Source organism: Oreochromis aureus, linkage group 12, assembly GCF_013358895.1.
Source record: "Oreochromis aureus strain Israel breed Guangdong linkage group 12, ZZ_aureus, whole genome shotgun sequence".
NCBI classification, from domain to species: domain Eukaryota; kingdom Metazoa; phylum Chordata; class Actinopteri; order Cichliformes; family Cichlidae; genus Oreochromis; species Oreochromis aureus.
In genome coordinates this window covers 29178105-29197727 of record NC_052953.1, presented here as the reverse complement: position 1 = coordinate 29197727, position 19623 = coordinate 29178105, and the positions used below count along the sequence as shown (strand labels likewise).

At 39.6% G+C, this 19623-nt stretch overlaps 1 protein-coding gene across 1 annotated transcript in view; it reads right to left on the bottom strand.

Annotated features, from left to right (window-relative positions):
• The window catches only part of htr7c (5-hydroxytryptamine (serotonin) receptor 7c), a 32635-nt gene extending 13236 nt beyond the window's left edge, over window positions 1-19399 (bottom strand). The window contains exon 1 of the mRNA XM_031743679.2: window positions 18942-19399. Within this exon, the coding sequence (XP_031599539.2) occupies window positions 18942-19399 (458 nt within the window). The remainder of the gene's footprint in view (window positions 1-18941) is intronic.
• Window positions 19400-19623: the final 224 nt, after the last annotated feature.

Genomic DNA, 19623 nt, shown 5'->3' with positions numbered 1-19623 from the left:
TTATGACATTACCTTCTGATCCTTGTGTTTGCTCTCCAAGTGATCGCTGTTAAGTGACTTGTTTTGCAGTCTCATAAATTTTTGGTTCAGGTCATATGTCTTTCTTCATTTTTTAATTAATATTCATGTAACAGAGGCAAACTGGTCTCAATTTGTTTCAGCTGCACAGCCTCACCTATATATAACTATTATGTAAGTAGAAATAATGAGGTTAAGACAGAATTTATGTATGCATGGTGCCTTTTGATTTGGACCAGCACTGTTAGGAAGCTCCTCAGTCCACAAAAACTTTTTCTCAGTTACCTCAATGTTGTGTTTTTTAGTAAGAAATGAGACCGTTCTCTCTTCTCTGTCACATTAGTAAATCGCTCCATCTTGTCACACAATCTACTTTTCCTTCCTGAATGGATTTATGCCTGCTTGTTATGCATTTAGCCATTTTCTGCTCCCTGTCAATTATTTAATGGAGTTCCTTTATGGTGGCAGCCATGGCGACCTGATTTGTAATGCAGCTACAAAGCCTCTAGAGGCTTTTGGCTCTCCAAAGGAAATTACATTTGTACATGTGCATGCTTGTCATTGTGCTGCGCTTACTGGCCACCTAAATATACACTTTCAGCTGTGAGTAGCATCTCACTAACAGTCTCAAATGCAAGCTCCCAAAATGTTACGTTAAATATTAAAGAGTGTACTCATTTTCTCTTCATTATTATACAACGAGTAAAGTCTGGTACTGGAAGGTGAATAAGTATGTGCCAGCAAATCTGTCTTCCTTTCCGTTTTTTTCCCTGTCATGATGATGAGAGAGAGCCAGGGTGAAGAGCCCCTCCATCTTTGTCACCTTCCCTTTGGTTCTGTCGCTCTCCCTCTCAAAGGACACCTTGAAAACTAAATAAGCTTAAAGGAAGTCTCAGATGTGGGGGAGGAATCCAAGTCTCCACTTCTTCCCGTTTTTCTTCTGACCTTTGAGAAAAAATGTTGAGCAATTTTAGTTACCAAGGATACCACAGACAGCTCCTCTTTTGAACCGACTCACTTTTTTTCCAATTTGGCATCTAGCCAGCAGTTGGTATAGCTGAAGTAGCTGCGCGCCCCATTATACGCCATCATTTCATGCCTCTGCAAATGGAAAAGGACAGTGAGGAGGAGCTGTAGCCAACTTGTTCCAGAGTCACAACACTACCATGCAACACAAAGGCAACCGTTGAGTGCTGCTCTTTTGTCAACCTCTTATCCTCTTACTGACCTTTTATTTTGGGCAGATGAAAATATCAGAGATATTAAAAAGCTCGGCTAAGAGCAAGAGGATATATTTAAAGGCTATAACCCATGTGAGGGCAAAACAAGACATTGTAAAGTTGTTGTAAAAACAAAGTACACCCTCTTTCAATTATAAGATTTTACATATATTAAAAAATAATCTGGTTCTTAGGTAAATACAATCTCAGATGAGCAACAGAACATGACATATTACACTGTGTCATTTATTTAAAAAAAAAAAAAAAAAAAAAAAAAAAAAGATCAAGTACAGTCTTATCACTTCCATAAGGATTACAAGGGTAAGCAGCAGCCAGGTGCTAATGATCAAATGCATGTGTGAGCACTTTTATAAAAGCACAAGTTCTGGCACTTTTCTGGTCTGGAGCATTCAGGTGTGTGTTAACACAATGGAAAGACAACAGGAATGACCTTAGATTTTTTACACGTGGAAACATTCAAGACAGTTGTCTTTTTTCCCAGCAGATTTACCCCAAGGTCAGACTGTGCTATGAATGCTATGCAAAAAGCTCAAGTGCTACATTTCAGCCTCCACAGGCCTGGATTAGTATGTGAAATGTTAATGTTCATCACAGTACAATTATAAGGAGACTGAACACATATGGGTTGTTTGGATGGGTTGCAAGAAGAAAGTCTTGTTTCTCTAAAAAAAAATAATAAAAAAAAAAAAAAAAAACATAACAGCATGGCTTAGGTTTACAAAACTACATCTGAACAAACCAGAAGACATCTGGAAAAATGTCCTCTGGACAGACGAGAGCAAATCCAAATCAGCGTTTGGCCACAATGCAAAGTGCTACATTTGGCGAAGACTAAACACAAGAAACCAGCACAAATACGTCACACCAGCTGTCCGCATGTTGGTGCAGGGGTGATGATTTGAGCTTGTTTTGCAGATATTGGATCTGGGCTCTTCGAGTAATCGAGTCAAACATGAACCCCTCTGTATGTCAGGCCATCTGTCTGACAGCTGAAGCTTGGACTAAACTGGGTCATGCAACAAGACAATGATCACAAGCACAGCAGCAAATAAACAGCAGAATGGCTGAAAAAGAAAGAATCACTGTGCTGGCCCAGTCAAAGTCCAGACCTCAACCTGATTGAAATGTTGCGATGGGACTTCAAGAGGTCTGTCCATAAATGAATGTCTGCAAACCTCAATGACCTGAAACAGCATTGTAAAGAAGAGTGGGCCAAAGTCTTCCACAACAATGTGAGACACTGATGAAGTAAAGAAAACAATTACTTCACGTTTTTGCTGCTAAAAGCGTGTACTTTCTCTTTAGCATCACTGTACCAAATCAAACTTTATATTGACAATCAAATATATATATACATTAGGGGTGCAACAATACATGTATCGGTACTGAACCGTTCGATACAGTGCTTTCGGTTCAGTACGCCTATGTATCGAACAATACAAAATTTTTAATTTATTTTATCAACTTTTCTTCTGACGATGCTGTCTGTGTTGAGAGCTCAGTGGATCTGCGTTCGACTACTCCGCCTAGGCTGCACTGTCAAGCGCAGATCCACTGAGCGCAGCGCAAGCTAGCGAGACAGAAGTTCCCAAAATTGAACCTTCCCCACCCTCATTCAGATCTGGCGTTTGGAACTATGTTGGTTTTCATGTGAAGTATGACCCTGAAGGTAAGCGTGTCATGGACAAAAGTAAAACAGTATGTCGGATGTGCCACGCAATGCTCAATTACATTGGTGGGAACTACTGCGTTAGCACAGTTAGCTCGTTAACGTGTTGACGCCATCCAGCCCCACGCACGGCGCGATCCGCGGTAACTCCTTAACGGATATTTGCCGCGTTATAATTTTAACTCGTTAACGGAGATTTGCTGCATTATGGCGTTAACGTCATTTTAACGAGATTAACGCTGACAGCACTAGTGGGAACACAAGTGGACTGCACATTTACACCGACATCATCCTAGTGCAAAGACAAGTGGAAGCAGACAAAAACAACAAGCATGCATGCTACAAACTTTACCCGAGTCATTTAGACAGCCGTCAGCACATGATTCTCCTTATGGGGACCTGATATGTTTAATATGCTGCTGAGAATATACCCCAGAAGAAGCGTATAGTATAGCTTTTATTTTGGAAAGAGCCATTTCTCTGTAATAAACTCTCTTTATTTATTTATTTTTTTATTATTTTGTTGTTTCAGCAACATTAAATTTAAAAACTGTACTTTTGAGTTAAAATGTATATTTATAATTTTAATAAATGACAAATTAAAAAGGCCTGAACATTTTTTTGTATCGAAAAAATATCGAACCGTGACACCAAAGTATCGAACTGAACCGAACCAGGAATTCTGTGTATCGTTGCACCCCTAATATATATATACATATTGTAAGCTATATAAAGTCTTTTATATGTATTTTCTGCAGTTCTGTGTTGTTATGGTTCCTTTTGATTGTCTCATGTAATAAAATTCAAATGACCTTGCTGTTAAAAGGAGCTATACAAGTACATTCACTAAAGGCTTCTCCCTTTATTTTTATCCATATAGAACAATAGCTCATCTGTGTGCATTCAAACACGAAGCATGATTGGTAAAGAAAAAATGCAGGTGTTCTCTTTTTTAGAATCTTATATGCAAACGTTGCTCATTTATTCATGTGATCATTTTCTCATCCCAATCAGGAGCACAGGAGATCTGAGGGGGGATTGTAATCTTTTAAACGATTCAGTGGATCTACTGCATGTCTTCTATCTCGTTGGATTTGTCACTTTAATTGGAAAATCTATTGAAGTATAAATCAATTAAGCTGTATTCTATACAGAAAGATTTTGATCAAATAAATGACAAAAGTATGTTCAGCCAGAGGTAATGACATAAGCAAAGATAGGATATGACTTCAGCAAGATTGATATTAATAATTTCCAGGAGAAGAAAGCAATGAATTAAATTTGATTTTGTACTGGATGACACACATCAGAACATCAAACGTGGAGGTCAAATTCAGTGCACTACCCAGAGATGAAGAAATGACTAATGACAAGAATATTCATTATAGCAAGAATTTTGCTAATCTCATCTAAGGCAAGCGAGGGGGGAAAAAATATCAATTATTCACCTGCGTCTGATGGCACTTTTTGGGAAAATTTAGGGTAAAACAAAATAAAAATGTAATAAAATTAATTAATTAATTACACGTACTCCAAGGAAAAACTCATAATTTCACATATTTACATTTATATTAAAGAACTAGATACTTTCTGGGAACAAAGTGGTACATTATGACAAAATGTTGAATAGTATTTGATGTTATAAAAGCACAAATTAACTCCCAAAAATGTGGAGTTTTTTGCCACCAATTCACTTTGCAAGACTGGATCAAATTTTTGTGACAGCCGAGTACGGAGCCATATTGATGATTTAACCAGTAACGTACTTGCATGGGTCCATTGTGTTGAATGCACAAAAGCTGTCACCTCATCCTCGTTTCTTTTTGTCTAAATACACTGCACTATTTTTTAATGCAAAAAAAAGAAGTGCAAAGTAAGCTGTACTCTGATTAAGAGCTTCACAATCAACCTCACAGCTTTGTTTTCCTCATAAATTTACATTAGTTTTTGAAAAATGACCCTCTTTTCAAGGTCTCACTTCTTCATGTTTTTGTTTTTCTTCTTTTACCTGCAATTATGGAGCCAGTAGCTGTCTTAACTTTTTGCTGAAAACCCATATTTAATCACAGTTGTACATGTCCATGTACATCCCCAGTCTCAGTGTGGCCTAATTTCAAAGACAGACAGACAAAATGCCATTGCAGGTGAGCAAACACAGCTGTGACAACAAGGTAATAACAGTGATAATAGTGATCTGGCAAAATAGAGGTTAGCATTGTGTTGCAGAAGCAGTGCACATAATTATAGGCGAAAAACTGTCACTCTAAGAAAAAGTGCAGTGCAGCGAGGAATGTGTGCGAACAACGAAGCTGGCTTATTCAGCTACGGTGTGTTTTTTAATGTAGACTGACTGCATATGCACCAGCGTCCTGTTCATTTACATCATGAAATTATTCATGTTAGAGTTTATTCAATCAGATTTGGGAAACTGAGTGGCAGTGAAATCCTTCCTGTGTTATGCCGAGCAGTAAGCTCCATCATTTGAGCTAAAGGAGGAAAACTGTGGTTCTTTCTAAGAGGTGTCTCCACCTTCCACAAAGCATATGCAGTTTTGAACTTAAGTGTAGAGCAGCAATAAATGTAGCACACAATCTGTTTTCTTACAGGTGATGTATATTTTTTGTGCTCTCACAGACACACCCACTCAATCCATGAACACTGGAACTGCTGATCTGAGCACCTACAAGCTCGTGAGTCATTACAATCAGGGGCACATTTCTTACTCACTGATGATTATGATATAATTTTTAAAAAAAGTTTTCCTCACAAATGTGAGATAAATATCGTATTTTACCTCTTTGAAGCAAACCATGTTAAAAGACACAATCAAATGTTTCATTGTAAACAGCTTCTGGCTACCACGAATACCATTACTATCAGCATCAACAAGGAAAAGCAGTGTGGGCCTTTATCTGCTTTATCACCTGCCTGATCCTCTTATTGTTATATCACCGCTCGTTGCTTTGGCACAATCTTGACAACACTTCTTTTTTTGGGGGGGTTTCCAATTTTTCAGTTGTTTAGTTTTAATTAAAGCAGAAAATCGCTGATATAAAAAAACACCCATGTATGTGTGTACATATCTTAAATGATTAAGATAAAGTTTAAAAAAACACTATCCATGGTGCGTCGAACTTGATTTATAGTACCGGACCATAACCAGCTAATAACACCTGACCCAAATAACAAGGAAAACAAATCTGCTATAAAGTCACAGCCATTGAGGACATCCATCATACAACATTCTCTGATAATTACCTGACAGCTATATTATTCTGACACCGCTGCTACTGTTTGGGAACAAGGCAGAGTGAGAAGGAGTGACCCTATATATACAGTTCCGAACAAGACTTTAAGACCACTTGAAAAATGACCCAAAAAAATCATATTTTGCATGGTTGGATCTTAACAAGGTTCCAAGTAGAGCTTCAACATGCAACAAAAAGAAATGGGACTGAGACAAAACATTTTTTGAGCATGCAATTTATTGAAAACAACGCTTAAACTGAAACAGGCTGTTTTACAGCTGATCAAAAGTTTAGGACCACATGCCTTTAAAAGGCCAAATCTGTGTAAAAATGTGGATTCATTGACATTTTCTGTCAGGTAGTCACACTGTCATGATGTTCTGATGGCAAAGGAAAAAAAACATTCCCTTTTTGAATGTGGTTGGGTTGTTGAACTGCATAAGCATAATTTAGAATTTTTTAAAATGATCCTGAGGGTTATGGAACAAAAAAGTCAAGTGGAGGACCCAAAAAAATTTCGCCAGCACTGAGCCAGAGGATCCAATTGGCTGTCCATCAAGACACTGGATGATGCTCCACCCAAATTAAGGCCGTTACTGGTGCCAACTGCAGCCCCATAACCATCAGACTGCATCTGACACTGAAGGGCTTCAAAAACAAAAAGCGTCTTCAAAGGCCTCGTCTCCTTGAACGCCACAGAACTGCCCGTTTGGACTTTGCAAGTGAGCACAAAACATGGGACATTGAAAGGTGGAAGAAAGTTTTATTCTCTCATGAGAAAAAATGCAACCTTGATGGTCCTGATGGTTTTCAGCGTTACTGGCATGACAAGCAGATCCCACCTGAGATGTTTTCTATGTGCCACAGTGGAGGGGGCGCCATAATGGTCTGGGGTGCTTTTTCCTTCAGTGGAAGAATGGAGCTTTAGGAGGTGCAGGGGCGTCAAACGGCCAATGGCTATGTCCAGATGTTGCAGAGAGCATCCCTCATGACTGAGGGCTGTTATCTGTGTGGTAACGACTGGGTTTATCAACAGGACAACGCTACAGTACACAATGCCCGCAGGACGAGGGACTTCTTCCAGGAGAATAACATCATTCTAATTGGACCATCCTGCATGCTCCCCTGATCCAAATCCAAATGGGAACCTTTGGGGATGGATGGCAAGGGAAGTTTTCAAAAATGGACAACAATGGAGCTGCTCATTGCTGAGTTCATGTTTGAAATTTTGATTTCTGGTTTGGGGGTGGTTTACGGGTTTTTTTGGAGGTGTGATCTTAAACTTTTGATCAGCTGTAAAACAGCCTGTTTCAGTTTAAGTGTTGTTTTCAATAAACTGCATGCTCAAAAGTAATGTTTTGTCACACTCCCATTTCTTTTTGTTGCATGGTGAAGCTCTACTTGAAACCTTGTTAAGATCCAACCATGCAAAATATGACTTTTTTTTTGCCATTTTTGAAGTGGTCTTAAAATTTTGTTTGGGACTGTATAATTACATTTTAGTTTTTTGTTGTTGTTGTGTGTTATTTTGAATAATGTCACTAACCTGCAGACTAAACTGTCAGTACTCAGGATCAGTGTGTTTTTCTGCAAGATTTGAAGCTACAGATCTAGAGAGAGTTGAATCAAGAATTTATGTGGTCAGCACATCTCTCTCGCTGTATGTTGAAATGCCTTCTGATTGTCAGCTTACAGGAGCTTTCTATTCTGTATGCCAGGCTAATCTGTCAGTGTTGAGATTCTCCTTTTTCTGAGCAATCCTGAATACTCAAAATCAGCTAAGAGCGCGACATTGTATTGGTAATGTTTCTGTTTACTGCTGTTTTTAAACTTTTGTAGTTGCTTCTTGCTAGAATTTTCCCTTTTCCACACCAGACATTTCAAAGAGTGAAGTTCAGCACACAGTGCACTGACCCAGTTAGTTGTCAGTTCTAAAGTTCGGTGTCTTGCTGAAGGGCAGTTTGGCAGTGATGGGTGTGCCATAACTCAGTTTGCTATTTCACAGCTGGAATACAAACTCTGTCTAGTGCCGGGAGTTAAATCACTAACTTCCCAGCATTTACCTGACCTAAATAACAGGGAAAACAAATCTGCTGTAAAGTCACATTGAACTATAGCCAATGAGCACATCCATCATAAAACATTCTTGGATTGTTAACTGATAAGTATATTTTAATGATGCACAGCAGTGAGCATATATGAAGAGCGCTGTATCAGTTAGAGTAACATGCACAAGTTAATTAAAGTCTGCATGTCTGAAGACATTGCCGCTAAAAGCTGTCACCCGCGGCAGCGTTACAGTATGTGCTCCAATGCAGACAGTACGTTTAGACATGCAACACACTATACACAGAGTAATGCACACGATTGCTCACTGAATTATCAGAGATAACTTCTCAATAACTGTTTGTAGGATCTTTAATACCGTTGCATTTTGTGGACCGTATAAATATTCAGTCCATGTGCACAAATGAACTGAATGTCAGCTTGAGTTGCAGAGTTATTCTGCAAGAGCAACAATATGCTAAATGTCCTGAATATATTATCTGCAATCCACAGCGTGCATGCATGTGTGTGTGTGTGTGTGTGTGTGCATATGTGCGTGTATGTTTGCAGTCTCTCAGCTCCATCAACAGGAAACCCATTATCTCACTGCTTAGTAAATTCTTGTTGGTGCTTTGTTCGGCCTTGATGAGTAATGGACCCCACCTTTGTTATACCACATAACACAAAGCATGATTTATACCACACTAAATTCACTCAGCACTTTGCCCTTTTCTGCATCCTGTCCCCAGAGTTTGCTGGGTAAATAAGGTGACAGACCAAGAATAGCAAAATAAACTCAGATCTCTATCCGTGGTCTGGTTAGTGATCTATCATCCGCTGTGTCACTGCAGATGAAAGTGAAACATACCCATACTGCTGCTTCTGTATTAACGCCGGTGGTTGAGATCGAATGTTGATCTGAATCTGGTTTTAAAGCTCACTGATTAGGAGGCTCCAACAAAGAAAACCTCCAAATAGACACAATAAATCAAACAGACACATCATGCGATCATGTTCGTGAAGCATGAATCTTTGTGCTTTTCAAACTCGTGCAGCATTTTCATGAAAGACAGGATGCATTGAATTTTTTTTTCAATGTACGTGTTAAAGTGAATAAAGAACTGAAGAAATGAAGCTTTGGACAAGCTATGAGCTTTTCAAAAGGCACCCATAATTCAGAGATCCAGAGCATGTATTTAGGTTGATTCAAAACTTTTATTAAGTGGTTTGTTCCAGTTTCTCCCTGATTTGAAGTGTTTCTTTAGTCTCCAGATTGACTTCAGACAAGCTATTTAGGGCAGTTTGAATTTTTTTTCGGAACATGTCATTCATTTTTAAATGTGGCAAAGTCTGATTCGTGTTTCTGGGACTATTCTAACCAAAGCTACCTAAAAGTAAATCACAAAGCTTCCACGTGTGCTTTTTCAGGCATTTAAGAAGCACCTGCCCAAAGACACACACACACACTTTCAGATGAATCATAGTTTGCAATGGGAATAATTTAGCTCCTTTTGTTTAGCGAGTATGCCACAATATCTGTTAATTTAATCAGTTTAGCAATAAAATCGTTTTATGTAAAATTCTATTTTCCATATGGTTGACCTTAGAGGACATGAAAAACATTTCTGTGCTTTGCTTTACCTCTGGTATCAGTATCTTAAAGACTCCAGCACTTTCCTGTGTCTTAGCTATAACCTAGTAGTTTCACTCCAATAAAAACGTAGTCATGTCTCCAACAGAACATACATCAAAATCTGAAAATTATTGTCCTCAATTGATGTTTTTAAATTTCTATTTAAGCATACATTTAGTTAATTCTTACATAGATCCCCTTTGCTTATTGCTCTTGAGTTATTTGTGAACTGGGAGGATTTTTCAAATTTCCAAGTTCCTCTTAACTTTCATGTTAACAACTTCAGAGTATCAGTTATTTGACAGAGTTGTAATTACACCCAGCCCACACATTTTGTTCACACCAGAGAGAAGAGTCTGTGTGCAGACTGCAGGACAGGGGTAAGAAGATTCTGCACCATGTGTGTCTCTGTGGTCATTCCTCAGTCAAAGTGTATGTGATTTTTTTTTCTGGAACCACTTTTACTGGCCCTAACCAAGTCAATCTTACATTTCAGTAATATCCACTGGCTGTGGAACATGTCTGTCTTTTATTCGTCCCGTTTTCTAAACTGTGACACATACCACAGCCTTTATAGCCTGAGCTAAACTCCAGTACCGATCTCTTTGAAATACATAAAAATTACATAAAGATTTGATTAAAAATAAGCTCAAATTATGCAATAAATACATACTTTGAAATGCAGAACTAAAATAATAAATAAGCTATGCAGATCATTCAGAAGCTTTCTGTGATCCCTTTTGCATGCTAAGTTATTTTTAAGGGGATTTGAAAAAAAAAACTTGCTGTATCAACTAAATCTGCATGATGTGTTCAAACCATTATGTAGGTCACAACTATATTGTGACCTTTATAATGGTATATAGGTCTCCTTCACTCATTTACCAGCTAGACTATATTAGAAAAGTATTTTGATACACAATGCCTCGTGGACTGATATCCAATTTTTGGTAAATACAAGATAAGCTACTGCTCTCAGACGCTACATATGCTATTGTTTTGACCCGACACCTTTCCCACAAAGGTTTACCCAAAATACACATTTTAAAGTTTCCTCGAGTGAGTTATCAAAAAACAGATAAAACATTCAGGGTGCTAATGCTTGTTTCTGTTACTCTGCATCATGAACATGGAGTTCAAAATGATATTGATAACCAGATTTGGTTGTCCAAAAAGCTTAAACAAGAGTTTGGCTTTAGATTGTGGCACATGGAGTTGACATAAAAGTGGTTTGACTTGGACTTTTTAACAAAGCTTAAATGTTCTGAGGCTATTTGCTGTAATTATGATGTTATGAGGGCTGAAAAATGCTGGGAAAATTAACACAAACTGAGAATTTAAAACTTCTATGTGTGTCAAGGCCCATGACCAGAAAAACATTTTGATTGAATTTATTTTCTATACTTAACTAATTAATATAGTATTAAATGTGCTAAATGTATTATGCAAAAATCAAAGAATATACAAAAACTGTAAATTGTCAGATGACAGTGACAGGGTCAGGTTGGTATAATCTGTGTCACTTTCTTTTAGTTGCATTCTCTGTTAATAAGCTCGTTTGCTTGCAGGTTGATCTGATCGATCAGTGTAAAGCACAGAGTGCACGCTACTGTGCAGATTGTAAAGACCCAGATTTGGAGGTTAGGTTTGCCTCAACCGCCACTCATGTTTCACATCTTTTCATATGTGTGGCTTGTGCAGTTTTCCACAGTATATACAGTAAAATTAGACACTGTCACTGCAATAGTCTCCCTTATATTCTCGTATTGGACCACTGTTTTGAGTTTTAATTTCTTCATTTATGAATTCATATCAATCCTGAAACAATGCTGAAATCAGTCCTGATTAATTTTAAGTGCATTTAATGATAAATCTCAATCAACAAACTGAAATCTCTTCATTAATGTAACTTCCAAATGTAGTGAATACACATGACACACTGTGACTGACACTGGATCTGACTTCGCTATAATTCAATTCAATTCAGTTTTATTTATGCAGCTCCAAATCACAACAACAGTCACCACAGGGGCTTTATATTGTTAGGTAGACCCTACAATAATACATACAGAGAAAACTCAACAATCATTTAACCCCCTATGAGCAAGCAGTTTGGTGACAGTGGGGAGGAAAAACTCTCTTTTAACAGGAAGAAATCTATGGAAGGCTCAGGAAGGGGCGGCCATGAGAGAAGGAAGACAGGCTAAAAGACATGCTGTGGAAAGCATATAACTAACAAGAAGGATAATGATAATGTTTGCCTGCACCATGTGCTGAAAACTAAAGCCTTCAAACAGCAATACAACATTGCAATCATTTTTATAATTTCACTCTCTTCTCTTTGATTTTTTTTTTGTTCTCAGTTATTTCAAACCCCTACAGGTCCATTCCCACACACACCTCACCCTGTCACATGATCAATGTGCAATTTGTCTTTCGCTTTGCATGCTCCTCTAATAAAACTCAAACAGACCGTTAAACAGGATGGTTATGGTGCGTTGTGTAAGCAGGATTTATCAATGATTAACTTGATCTAAAAAAGAAAAAATCCTGCTCCCAGCATTTTTATTTAATGCTGCTCTGAAATGTTTTTCACTGACAGCAGTTTGCTTTAGAAGAAGAAGTGTTTGTCTACATTGCAGGAACAGTGATGTATTTTAAAAGTAAATACTCTTTCCTCTTAAATACAAGAGTGGTTTATCTGCTTGGAGTAAAAGAAAAGCTGTAGAGGTTTGCAGCAGGAAGTGGGTCTCGTGTGGTCTCTAAAACCTCTCAAGTTTAGCACTTTCTCTAACCTGGTTGGGTCCACAGGAATTAAAAATTCACTGTGACATCCTGTTTAATCCCAAAACACACTTTCTTTACTGATTAAGCACATCTTTATGAGCATGACCTGATTGCACAGGCCTCGTCTGAGATGTCTGTTCCTTCAGATTTTGGAGAGGTGGCCGACAAGCGGGGAGCGGATAGTGCCCAGGAAAGTGGCGCTTTAGTGTCACATCTTATTACCACAGGAAACATCACAGAGGTCAAGTCATCTATGTGTGGTGCTGCAGGTGGACATTTCCCAGCTGCTCTAAGCAAAGGAAGTCTCTCCTGGGACAAAAGTGCACGCCTCCTTCACAAAAAATATTATCAGTTGCGGAGAACCGGTTGACATACTTCCCCCCATCCATCGCACTCCCTGCAGGAGCTTACATGTGTGATCACACCTATGTTGCACTAAGTCTGAACCTTGATGGAAAAGTTTACTTCGCTGCATTCCTGTGATATTTTTTTTTCTTGACCTACATCCCTCTCCGTCTTAGACAAGTTCACTGACAGTTAAGCCATTTGATTTGCAAATTTAACAAGCCCCACTCCTCCGTTCCTTCAGAGTCGTCTTTTCTTAGACTTCTGGGGAACTACAGAAAAAAGGACTTTCCTCGCTTCCCACTGTTGTGAATAAATCATTCATCTTTGACTTCTGAATTATTGAGCGTACAACATATTACTCTCAGTCAAGGTAAAAACTGAATGTAGCCTAAAGTGATACTAACTTTTTAGGGAAGTGGGCATGAAGGCTGCTACTGAAAGTGCATGCTGGAACGCTGTATGAAGGAGCAGGCCTACGTTAGTTCGGGCAGGAGGCCTTGGGTATGTAACTTCACTTTTCTTCACTTCACAGCACATCAAGAGACTGACTCTTCTGCTGTGACTGGGTCATGCTTTGGTGTGTTAGCTTCGATTTGCACTATTGAATCTCCATTTAAAGAGGCTGGAGGTGATGAACGCGCTTTTACAGTCAAACTCTAAGTCTCCATTTGCACAAACAGTACAAACTAACTGAAGCTTTTTATATTACTGGGTATTTTGGGAGTAGAGCAGCAGGTTGTTTGTTTAGAATATATATATTTAGAACAGAAAACATAGGACGGTGCTTTTTTAAATGAAAGTCAAATCTTTCTAGAAAGTTTAATAATAATTTCTTAATGGGTTTTTATATATTTCCATATATTGATAGAGCAATATACACACAATTATTGTTACTTTAGCACCAAATATCAATATGTTTTATTACACTGTTGTATATAGGTGCTCCTAAAGAATTGTACCACATATCTGACTCACCACAGTCTCTAAAACATGACTCCTCGTGGTGGCACTAATCAAATAAACTCGCCAGTTCATGTATTAGTTACACCTTGCTAGTACTGGGTTGGACAGCTTTCGGTTTCACAACTGCCTTTATTCTTTGTGGCAGAGCTTCAACAAGACCCAGGAAAGAGGAGATTTTGGTCCATAGTGACATGGCGTCGTCACACAGTTGCTGCAGATTTGTCAGATTCACATACATGATGTGAATCTCCTGTTCCACCACATCCCAAAGGTGCTCTGTTGGATTGATATCTGGTGACTGTTGAGGACATTTGAGTACAGCGAACTCACTGCTGTGTTCAGGAAACTGCTCTGAAATGATTTGAGCTTTGTGACATGGTGTTATCCTGCTGGGCGTGTGTTAACCAGCATGTGCCCATCAGAAGATGAGTACACTGTGGTCATGAAAGGATGGGGGGGGGAGGGAACTCAAAGTGTGCCAAGAAAATATCCCCACACTGTTGCACCACCAGCAGCCTGAACTGTTGATACAAAGCAGGATGGATCCATGCTTTCATGATGTTTATGACGACATTTTTCCAATCTTCTGTTGTTGTATTTTGCTGAGTCTGTGTGAATTATAGCCTCAGTTTCCTGTTCTTAACTCAGAGGAGTGGCACCCGGTGTGGTCTTCTGCTGCTGTAGCCCATCAGCTGCACAGTTTGACGTGCTGTGCATTCAGAGATGCTCTTCTGCATATCTTAGTTGTAACGATTAGATATTTGGGTTACTATTACCTTCCTATCAGCTCAAAGCAGTCTGGCCTCTCCTCTGATATCTGGCATCAAAGAAGGTGTTTTTGCCTTCAGAACTGATGCTCACTGGATTTTTGATTTTCTTTCTCAGATCATTCTCTGTAAGATGTGAAAAATCCAAACAGATCAGCAGTTTCTGGCCGTGTGGCCTCAACAGCCATGCCACATTTAAAGTGACTTAAACCATCATTTTTCCCCATTCTGATGCTCAATTTGATCGTCAAATTGGTATGTAGCTAACTTGCCCACATCTACATGCCTAAATGAACTGAGTTGCTGCCATGTGATTGGCTGATTAAATATTTGTACTAGCGAGCAGTTGAACTGATGTACGTAATGAAATGTAAATGAGTTTTATCCAAACATAAGTCACTTGTGGTGAAGCAGAGACTCAAAGGAGAATAATGGCAAAGAAAAAACAAAGAAGATCAGAGCTAATTACTTGACGTGACACATCATGGATGTAGTTTTATTGTGCTCGTTTCCAGCTCTCTATTTTTGTTCTTGGACTCTGTTAATGTAGCTTTGCATGAGCCACAACTCAAAATAACCCTTATTTGCCTCTTGCTGGCCCTCTGCCTTAAAACTGCAATTCTGATTGCCAGATTGTCTGCTGCTAAAACTTTTCTAGTAGTTTGATTTTTTTTTTTTTATTTAACTTGCTGGATTAGATGAGAAAACACACACACACAAAGTTCCTATCTGGTCATTTTATTAACACCATGGTGTTGTTGTGCTAATGTGAGAAGACTGAAACCCTTTGGAGTCACAGTAAGAATGTTTTCTCTCACATTGTTCGCTGAAACAGGAAATGCTTCCCCTGCGCAGGCAAACTGCTCAAGTCTCACGTTTGTCAAGTCATTTTTATAAGGCACAGTTTGCAGTGGTAAGAGACTGAGAGCTTAGAGTTAGACCAAGGCTTAATTTGCTGGCTGGTAATTTAGTTAATTACATATTTCTTTATGAATGCGCACCAGTAAATTGCCTTACTGACAAAAAATACAATAGCATGGGTCTTTGATCAGGCTAAGAATTATTAAAGGGACACACTTTTGTTTTTATATGTGACATTAAGTTTGCTTCAAGGACTGTCTGATTCTTCTTTCAGCACAGCTACAAACTCATTCCTGTGCCACAGTTCTAACAGGATGAATGATATGACCTTACGGAGATACTGTATTCCACCAGGATGACAGCGATCACGCTGAAACACCGCCACTGAACTCTGTCAAATCCAGGATCATAAATGAATCAACCACTTACACTAGAGACCGTCCTTCTATGTTGGCATATACATCGCACGCTCTCCCCTTTAAATCTAAATGAGCTCTGAGAGAAAATCAATAGTCCTCTCTGTTGTGGAACACCTAGGCTTCAGGGAGCATATAATCGCTGCAAACACATCTGGTCAATTTGCAGCACTGCTCTTGAGCTTCTCTTTTTTTTAGAAAGCATGTCCTTGGGACTCTGAGACGACTGCGAGAGGCCCTTAATTACAGCTAATCATGCGTCTAATTGGTAATTCTCATCCTAATGAGTGATCTCTACACTTCCTGTTGTGAATCATATGCCCAACACACACTGCATTGTTTAATTAAACTGACTCTGTTTTCATGGAGATCGACACAAACACTTCGGGGGAACTGCCTGTAGAGCTGATGTTAGGGATGAAAACAAACCTAAACTGATACAACATTAGCTGAAATTCTCTTTCAGTCGTTTGCTAGGGGAAGGTCAGACAGATGCAGAAAGCAACCTTGGTGGCTCGGTGACTTGGTTTTGATTTCACGGCTACAGATTCAATTAGACGCTGTGTTTTTACAGACACGCTCGCTCAAAGGTGGCTCCATCTGTCCTTTTTGAGTGTATAGTATGAGCATGCCACATTTATAATCACAGCAAGTGGGTAAGATCAGCTAAGGCTTTTTGCCACAGTCTCTCTGATCCTTTTCAGATTGGCTCCGATGAGTTCAGCTTGCGTGATGTACAAGTTTGGGTTCACGCAGAAAATTTCTTAATCATACTTTTAGTCATTAAATGATTTGTAAAAGGCAGTTATGATTTCTAATACTATTCTTTTTTGTCCTTCAAATTTTGCTTTTTTCAAAGGATTTCCATTCCATTTGCAGAAACCAGAGTCCAGCAGACCTTTGGCATTCTGTCTTCATTGAGGTAATCTAGAGACATTAACCCCATGCTTCCTGATGTACCTCCTACTTGCTAAATTGGTTTCCTGAGCAATTCATATGCACCAAACAGTCAAGCTGTTCACAGGACAGCTCAATAGGGTTAAGCTAACTGCTTCTACTCTAAAGAGTTCTTCATATTTAGAGCTGTGCTTTGCATGAGCGTACTGTTGTACTGTTGGGAGAGATCAGCTCTTATCGGGCCATGTTTGTAGAGTATGGCAAAGTAACGGAGAAAACATGTGCCACCAAGGCATCCCATTTTTTCCAGCAGACTTGACAAATGACATCAAGCACCTACAACAAACCTTTCATTGGTTCTGCATCTCACAGATGTTCTTCTTCCTGGTCTAAAAACTGAAACCTCCATTCACCACCTGTCCCACATCCGTGTTCTTTGACATGTTTGAAATATTTCCTCCTCGTGGCACTTTTTTTTTTTTGTTCTCCTGTTTTCACTGCTCTGCAGTCAAACTTAGCATCCAAGAGTGCCCTCTTCACTGTTGTTCATGCCCTGAGACTGGTATTGCAGAGATACCACTTAATGAAGCTCCCAGCTGAGAATCTATGAGGCATCTGTTTCTTAAACCAGAGATATGCTTTACTTGTCTTGTAGGTGCAGGTTGGCAGTTCTGTGAGGGGAGTACTGTACACCACTGGATGCAATCTTGCGTCAAATTTTTAGGTTTTTGGCAAAGGCCTACATTTTTTTAGAACTTCCGTTTCAAAAAGAAACTGGAATGCCTTGATCCATTCAATAGTTCTTTTTTTTTTTTCAAAAATAAGAACTATTTAAAGTGGCTTCAAACTTTTAAGCAATATTACAGGTTATTGGTTCCACATGGTTCCATATGGGACCTAACCCTCAGCCTCTATCCAAACTCATCAACCAACCCAAAACACATCCATACTTCTGTCAGCTTTACTACAGCTGACTGGTGCAATCACAGTATCACAGTGTGATATCTGTGAGCCAGTTCCTCCCATAATATCATTAGCTTATCAAGCGTACTTAAGCCCCACGTGCTTCACTCATTCACACACAGGAAACATGCATAATTCTGAGCATAATACCCTGAGGTAATAACATCTGATTGGAAAGTCAAGGGAAATAATCAGTTAATCAATACAACCATGAGCCTCTTCCTTCATTATGGTTACAGGGGCAGATTGGTTACACCAATCACCTGATGTTTATCACAGTGTGGATTGTATTGAGACCAGTGGAAAATTCTCATTTCTCTTTACGAGCAGAGTTAGCTCAGGTTTTGTGAGCAGTCACTCCAATACCTGAGATGCGCAGTGGGATTTTGGTGTGTGGGGATGAGAGCTCAGGTCTTACATTCCCCATTTTGAAAGTGGAATGTAAAGCAATTAACTGGGAATTCAGTTTCATGAATAGGGACAAATAGAAAATGGGCAAAAAATAAATATGAAAGATCATATTTGAGTTTTTTCTGTGACAAAAAAAAACAGTTCAGATTTCTAATATGAAATTTACACTGTGTACTGCTGCATGCACTTAAAGGGAATTTTCCCCGCTGCTTTGTTCTTGTTGTTAAGACTAACAGTGAGAAGGGGCAACCTACATCAACTGGAGCAGATATGCAGGACATTGGTAAGTCATCTATAAAGGAAATAGCTGCTGTAAGGTCAATGGGCGCTGATCCTCAAAGCATACAGGAAATGCTGCTGCCGTGGTCCGGTCAAGCAAATGAATAAGACCTGCTGTAGATCATTCACAGTCTATGAACTCATCTTCTGCTCCAGTGGCTTCAACCGCACAAATAACTACGCAAATGCGTGTGAATGTCTCACAGAACAACACCGTTATTTCATTCGCTCCGCTTGCGGATCATTACTTCATTTGCAGCTTGGTCTGTTCTTGGCTTCGGTTAACGCGCTGCGCGCTGCGTGCGTAATTTTGGTACCTGTGCATAACGAAAGTCATCAAAGCAGTAACGAAAGCAGCTCTGATACAGTGCTTTGAAAACTTTTGGAAACTTACCTATCCACGCTGATCACACACAGGGTCATGATGGAGGCAGTGCAGCACATTACATCCATGCCGATGAAGATGTTGCAGAACACCTCCCCAAAAAGCCACTTGCCCCCGGTGAGATCTGTCACGATCACGAACGGCATGACTACTATTGCCACTGACAGGTCAGCCACCGCCAAAGACACCAGCAGATAGTTTGAAGGCTGTCTCAGTTTCTTCACCACGCACACCGCGATCACCACCAGCGTGTTTCCCATCACTGTGACCGCCGTGATGATCGCCAGCATCACCCCGATAACGATCTTCTCCGGGCGAGTGAAATCCTGCAGCTGCTCCCCGCACGACTCGTTCCACATGGCTGTGGGGCTGATGGTGACGAGGAGAAGCTGCAGAGAGCCATTGATAACTTCGGAATTGTCCTCCTTCTTGTTAAAAGTGGGCTCAATCCCCGAAATATTGAACATCACGACAATGTTATCCGGATAGGGGTGCAAGGGTGGCCTCGCCAGAGCACTCCAGTTACGCGCATATTTGGATGTGTGTAACCTGCTGTCGGTTCCTGTCCAGCGGTTTTACATCGAGTGTGTTGCAGCTGCACCACATCGGAGCTGCCAGCAACTCAACAGGGTTCTTAACTGTCTTCTGTTTATCAATGATTCGTCTCAAGAAGTGCTATCCGGACACGTGG